The 7770-nt window shown below is 34.7% G+C and overlaps 1 protein-coding gene across 1 annotated transcript; it reads right to left on the reverse strand.

Annotated features, from left to right (window-relative positions):
* Positions 1-624: 624 nt before the first annotated feature.
* LOC123538230 (protocadherin beta-16-like) lies at positions 625-7156 on the reverse strand. Its single transcript, XM_045322197.2, has 5 exons — positions 7047-7156; positions 4148-4394; positions 3317-3441; positions 3025-3093; positions 625-2440 (listed from the first exon to the last, which is right to left on the reverse strand). The coding sequence occupies exons 1-5, from the start codon at positions 7105-7107 to the stop codon at positions 2211-2213; spliced, it is 732 nt and encodes a 243-aa protein (XP_045178132.2). The 5' UTR covers positions 7108-7156; the 3' UTR covers positions 625-2210.
* Between the last annotated feature and the right edge of the window lie 614 nt (positions 7157-7770).

Consider the following 7770-nt stretch of genomic DNA (forward strand, 5'->3'; position numbering starts at 1 on the left):
TCATACATCTACACAATCATGCAGTCAATTTATGATTGCACATTTATACAAAAAGACACATATCAGAATTACTTAAATGTTTCTTCGACAAATGCGTCTCAAATTATAGTTCTAAGTCTTAAATAGTCATTATATACATTAATTACAAGTATATTCACGATAATTAAGACGTGCGAAAAAGGAAAGTTGAATTTTTGATGTTTCGGCAGGAATAGCTAACATGTGATAAAAAGAATATTACATTTGTGACTTTCCACATTTAATTTATTAAACTCGTTGAATAAAATTGATAAAATGCTCGGCAGAGCCTCGCATTTTATCATTTTATTCAACTCGTTTAATAAATTCAATATGAAAAGACACTCATGTAATATCCTCTATATGTTGTACAAGTAGCAATCACTTATATTTCCATGCAAACAATGTTGCAGGGTTTCGTTTCGGGAAGGATGCGTTCTTGAAATATAACTATTTCTACTGGTTTTTGGTCTTGTTTTCATAACATTCGAAAAACATAAATTGAAACACAGGCTCGGAAAAGAACAAGTTAATAAAATATTACATTTTTTTTAAAATTTATTTTTCACATATAAACATTTTTGATACAAACTACAACGATGTCAGTAAATTTTGATTAACTGTTGAGATTTGGTGTCAATGTTTAGCAAATTTAGCTTGAGCCTAATGAATAAAAACCAACCATTGTTATTACAAAATTTGTCTTTCCTTAAACATTAATTTTATTAGCGGGTTTAGTTTTCAAGCATCACAATTCTTTTAGATTGCCAATAAGAATATCCGTTACAGAGAGACATGTGCATGTACTATGAACTTAATAAAACTGAACAAAGCTTAAAATCTTTGTTTCCGGAAATATGCTCCAAAATTTAGGGTATGTAGGTCGGTTTTTTATTTGTTTTATTAAGCGAGACTTTTCGGACATTATTTTGTTTTAAAAAAAATGAAATACATATAAGAGGGATATGCATTTAGAGCATCAGTAAGTCGATTTCTAACAGCACCGACCAGGTTTAAAGCATAAAAAATGCAGTTTTGTAACTTTTTGTAAAAATTTGAAAAAACATTCTCCAAGGCCATAAAACTTTAAGGGTCGGGCTAAAATTTAGGGTGAGTCGGGATACCGGAAACAAACATTTTCATGCCTAAAGGTAACACACTGTAACTGAGAAATGAATCAAGCATCGATACATTTGCATCTCATTATTGAACTCATTTCTTTAACGTAAAGAGTGAGGAACGAAACATTAACCACAACACACGTGTACTAAAGGGAGTAGACCTTCTCAGCTGGGCAGCGACTTGTTGCATATCATACACTTAATGACTGGCAAGCCATTAAGTATGTATTTTATTACATGACATAGTTGTTTCAGCCAAGCCTATACGTCAATTTATACAATGAAACATATAAAAAATTAAACTGTCACTTTATAAGATGTACGAATCATATACACATAAGTAATTGTGATTTATGCATTATAAATATTGGAATCAATGTGGTACATGTAGCTATTTTCTGATAAATTAAGTGTTAATTACGTTAGTGACTCGTGTTCGGATTAGTTTTATTCGGATATGCAGATACTCGATCGTCGGTACCTGTTATTGAATATCCACCAATCAAAGTCGTGACACAGTTAAAAAACAAGCTTATTTCCCAGTGTTTCAAGTTATAAAAGGCTGAGTAAATATTTACGTCGGACAAGAAATTTAACTTTTTTTTCAAGCCATTCAACAAGTGTTTAACAGTTGTTACACGTTTTGCTTTGTAATGCAATTAGAGTAATTATTTCCATGATGCAAAAGGCCATCTCACCTAGAGTACTCATTAAAAACAACAAAAAGATACATTTCATTATAATAGTTTACACACATAATTTATTTTCTTGTAATCCAAAGGCAGGATCTTAAGATGTAATCGCGCCTGATTAATTTTAACTAGATCTTAGGCGAAAGCAGTGGTTTACATTTTATTAAATTTTATTAAATTTTATTAATTCTGTTTATTTTTTGATAGGAGGAAGTGCATTTTGTGAAGATATCTGCATAATTTGAGTTGTGTTACTTGTTCTAAATGCTTTAAGATACTGATTATAAATAATTCTATTTTGGTGCACGACGGGACTGAATTATTATGGTTATTTCTGCATCAATTTCTCTTTTCGTAATTGCTTATGCTGGATTTGGATTTAATTGAGAGAGACAACAAGAGCTGTTAAAATGGTCAAGAGACTCATGACGACAGCTGTTGCGCTGCTGCAGCTGTCCTTCACTTGTACAGCGATGATTGTTGTTGCTGTCGCAGTACTGTCATCAACTTCCACTTCCAGGGCGTAAACAGCAGTTGTATCCATGTCTAGTACCTTTGCCGTACGAAGTTCACTTCCAACAATGGCGAAGTCTGTGTTTGTGTTTCCGTCTAGAGGATGCAAAAGTCAAAAAAATTGTATACAAGTATTACAACAAATGAAAACAAATCACTTCTTCATATAGATGCTGATTTTACGTATCAACCTAAATCTTTAGTTGTTAATTGTTCAGAAGTGTGAAGTAAGGTACGATATGTTATGTAACTCATTTACTACATAACGTTCACATTAAGTTCACGTTAAGTGTGAAAACCTGATCGAGATTGTCAAAAATTTGCTTTATTAAGTCGTACAAAAATACACGTGAGCCGCGCCATGAGAAAACCAACTTAGTGGCTTTGCGACTAGCATGAACCCAGATCAGCCTGCGCACCCGCGCAGTCTGGCAAGGATCAATGCAGTTCACTTTCAAAGCGTATTGCAATTAGAGAAACTGTTAGCGAACAGCATGGATCTTGACCAGACTGCACGAATGCACAGACTGGTCAGAGTCATGCTGGTCGCAAACGCACTATGTTTGTTTTCCCATGGCGCGGCTCATGTATATATATAATAGTTTTGTTATCTGAACATTTCAGCATTTCAGCCTGAATGTGCTTAATCAATAGGAGTTCAGCTGGATTATTATACCTACCGGTAATTGAGTATGAAAGTGTGTCTCCGCTGTCCTGATCAGAGCCGGGTATTGCATACACAGATGTACCTGTAATTGTTTAAGTATTGTACAATTACAACAACAAATTAACATGATATTAAGGAAAGGATAAGAATGAAAAACCAATGTCTTAAAGAATTCTTCTCTTTAAAGATAAATGTTAATGGTGAAACAGGTTGTAAACTGACACAACTGTGTATTACCAAAAAGGCATTTTCTTTAGATATATATAACACGTTTCAACACGACAATGTGTCTCTTATTTTGTTACCTGCTGCAGTTTCGTCGTTCGCGCATGCGTAGAAGGCAGGAGCGGAAAACGTTGGTGCATCGTTGGCGTCAGTAACAGATACAGTAAGTGTTGCAGTTGACGAAGACGGGGCGTCATCTACAACCCTAGAGTAAAATAAAAACGTATTTTGATTGACTGAATAAGTAAAAATGATTCAAGTGTTTGATTATGGATAAAATATATGAAGATGTTCCTCAGCAGCATAGTGCGCACCCATGCATGAGATGTTAAACAATGTGCAGCATCAATGACGCCTCAGCATTTGCCTAAGCGGATAACTCTTTTTACAGACCATAAAAGTAGTTAAAAAGGTACAACTGACCTCTGCGGACACAGTCATGATTCCGGGTTTAAAATTGAGGTTGCGTAGATCTTGTTAAAAAAAATGGATCCGGATTAACTCCAGAAACTGGCCATAAAAGCACATGTACACGGTGCGGACAACTTCTGACGGACTGAGAAATTGACGGGCATCGAGAAAAAAATTATCATCAAGTCCAAACGAATAATTATATGCAATCAATGAAAACACAAAACCCGCAAAATTATTCCGAACGGTTATTTAGCATGTCTTTGGTGCTAGGGGGCGTTAGAGATATTTCACATTTTATTACCTCTCATGAACAGACTCATTCAAGCCGAGTTGCATTCTATGCTCCCAAGGGATCTATTTACAGAATTATTCTTCAATAACAGATACTGCTGATATACATAATTTAGATGTCTAATAGTACCTGTATATTCTTTACTTTTGAAGTCAGAAATAAATAGAAAATCTACAATTATCTATGCGCAAATAAATGTACTTACTTAATTGATAATACGTATTTTTCTGTTGTTTCGTAGTCTAGAGTGTTTGCAGCAGTGACAGTTAAAGCGCCACCTGTTGACAAGCTGAATGGAGTGCCTGTGGTCAGTAGGGTGTAATCTCCAATAGTATTTCCAGTTGAAGGAGTAGCGACCACTGTCACCACTGCTGCTCCCGCGGCATTGTTTTCAGGTTCGCTTGCTGATCCATCCCCACCTGATGGAGTCGTCCATACAATATCAGCAGCATCTTGTAAGGACAATAACATTTTATTAGGTAATAAATGATTTTTTATGTAAAGTTGTGATAAATTTTATCCTGAATACTGACTTTGTAACTATGTCACTTTTTCATCAACCAAACATATATTATTATGGTTCCTTTATTTTTGTAAGCTAACAGTTCGCGATGTTTCGGAAGCATAACGGCGCAAAAACCTGTAGTTGTCGTACTCTACATACGAATCAAAGATGGAGAACAAATGATTGCTGTCATAAGGTTTTATTATCAAATCGCCACATAGAATAATATATATATGAATGGCCAGGCAATAGAACTCATGGCACAATTTTCCATTTATCCGCCGTCTCTCTATTGAGCTTAGCGGCAGGTCTAAAATCTAATAGGGATTCACTTTAGTAGTAAAGAAATTTGTCCCTTTTTTAGATAAATGAGCCGCGCCATGAGAAAACCAACATAGTAGACTGGTCAGGATCCATGCTGTTCGCTTTCAAAGCCTTTTGCAATTAGAGAACCCATTAGCAAACAGCATGGATGCGCAGGCTGGTCTTGATCCATGCTGATCGCAAACTCACTATGCTGGTTTCCTCATGGCGTAGCTCAAATAAAATCACGTAGCGCTTAACCTCAAAACTTGAAAATAACTATATGCTCAACAACACTCACTGACGAATTTTTAACTTAGGTATAACATGACACACAGACTGATTCGATAACGCAATACTCTTCTAAAAGTCTGTCTTCTAAAAGCCTGGAAAAGGTAGCGAAATTTCGATAACGCAATACTCTTCTAAAAGTCTGTCTTCTAAAAGCCTGGAAAAGGTAGCGAAAGTTCGATAACGCAATACTCTTCTAAAAGTCTTATCTTCTATAAGTCTGGAAATGGTAGCGAAATTTCGAAGACGCAACAATCTTCTAAAAGTCTGGAAAAAGTTGCAAAACTTCGCAATTTAGAGAGAAATGTTTTGGATAACGGGATTATCTGGTCAACAATACATTGTAAAATGTTTTCTATAATGAAAGATTTCATACAACGCAGATTTTTTTCCAAAATTACGAATATACTTAGAAAATCGGTAAATATAAAAAAATAGAGTTGTGTGCTCGATTGTTTTGCTAGATTGGTTCGAAAAATTGATTCGAAAAACTTTGACCACACATCTTTTAATAATGGGAGTGTATTGTAAAATCTGTTTTGATTACATATGCGCGAATAGATTTTTTTTCTGCAATGTAGACTCTAATGAAAGTTATTACAGTTGTAAAAAACATAATTTTATGACCTATATAATATGATGAAATAAAATGTATAGGTCCATGTGCTTGTTTCAGAGATATTTGCCCATGATTTCAAGTTAATTTTAAGACATGTTTTGGCATTACTTAACGTGTCAGATGTTTTCGTATCATAATTTAAGCCGTGCCATGAGAAAGCCAACATAGTGGGTTTGCGACCAGCATGGATCCAGACCAGACTGCGCGGCGGCTCATTTAACTTTAGAAAGAAAGTGACGTTGCCGTCGTTATAAATTTACTCACCGTTTGCTTTTAATTCATAAAATGACTTTCATTTCCGTACGCCGATTCCAGGCTTTATTCTATGTTTTCCCGATAAATGACGTTATACCTTTACTCCCGTTTCACCAAACGTACAGAACTACCCAACTTTGCATCGATTTTATTTTTAGAAGAGATTTTCTCTGTTTTTTTTTTTTTTTTTTTTTTTTTTTTTTTGCGGAAGCTTCATTACTTGATAATTCATGAAGCCGGCATTAAAATAGTAAAGGTCAAAACGCTTTATCAACTAAACAATTTACGGCGCTACATGCAGATAATATTAATAAGATAGATAAAAGAACCAAATTTCTTCTAATATTGAAACTTGTCACACATTATGAGAATCAGAACTAGTGAGACGCTGATTTTATCAGACCGGACTTAAGACATGGCTGCGGCGGAACTAACTGTGACATTATCCCCGCGCTATCAAAATGTAAAAGTTATGAGACTTGTACACCTGCTCCCCGGCACCGATATGAATATGCACCCGACAAATATTCTAAAACAAGACATTACAAGTACTGGACAGGTATAGTTTTTACATAATTTTATAATATATTGTAATGAATTTGGTTTTAGTTACACATCACAGTCTCAACGACAACAACAAAGTATGCTGTCGTACATTTTTTTTATCAAATTAACGCCCCGATTTAAAATCATACGATATATCATTCAATTTCGTATAAATTTAAACATAATTTTCAACAGATTTAATTAAACGTATGATTCAGATATTATTATTACGTGAATTTTGGTAATTTTTGGCAATAGTATCCACAAATATTATATACCCTTCTCAAATGCGCTCATTAGATTGGTCGAAAAGGGTGCACGCGTGGGTCGGAAAAAAAGCGAACTGACACTGACTCTTGTGATATCACTTTTTCTTACATGTATGAAATATGGGCCAGTCAAATTAGTGCATTTGAGAAGAGCATATAATATAACAATTATAAACTTATGTTTCAGTCAGTATGTGTTTCCTCGGTCAATATTACTTTTTACAGGCCCGTAAAAACACATATTGACCGAAACGTAAGTTAAAAACTGTATATTACACATTCAATTATTTGAAATTAAAATGAAATAAAACGTTACCTGCAATATTAATTGAAGCCAGGAGCGACGAAGCTACTACTATGGTAACAACTTGCATCATTTCCTTATTTGAATGTCCAGTCTGTAGCGATCCTGCGCTTTCTGCCGTGTTTGTGCTAGTTGCTCATATATAAGGCCATTTGCATGACGGTAGCTATGAGCCCACATAAAACCATAGAAACGGGTAGACAAACAAAAACAAATAATTATTAAAAAGCTATTGGGAATACAGAGGTCATTGAATATTCAAAATTAATGTACTTTAATGAAACTGAAGGCTTTGGTTTTACCCTTGGAACCCCGTAAAATTTAATTAGTAGTTTGACAGTTGTTCCATGAAGTAGGCAATATGGTGAGTTAATATAGGAAAACGCTAGTACAGTATTTTATCGTTTGCCATCATTTTTTTTCATAAATTTATCATTTTCGTTTACCTTAGCGTGAAATTACTTTGATGACCCAGCAGTCGCCAAGAGAGAGACCAGAAAGCATTGTTCTTAGTTCATTAATTTAAAGTATGATTTATTTATAACGTTGGTAACGATGTTCATGAAATGTTTTGTTGTTATTTAGTTTATACTAATTTATTTTAGTTCGATTTTGATGAAAGCTTTAAGCTTAGAGGAACCACTCTCGAGTCCGCTTCCTGGAAAAACCAGTACTGGTGTCATATGAGAAGTCATGGTCGTGACCCCATTGTGGCTCGAACCCACGGCCCTTGGAT

This window comes from Mercenaria mercenaria, chromosome 18 (genome assembly GCF_021730395.1).
Source record: "Mercenaria mercenaria strain notata chromosome 18, MADL_Memer_1, whole genome shotgun sequence".
Lineage (NCBI taxonomy): Eukaryota > Metazoa > Mollusca > Bivalvia > Venerida > Veneridae > Mercenaria > Mercenaria mercenaria.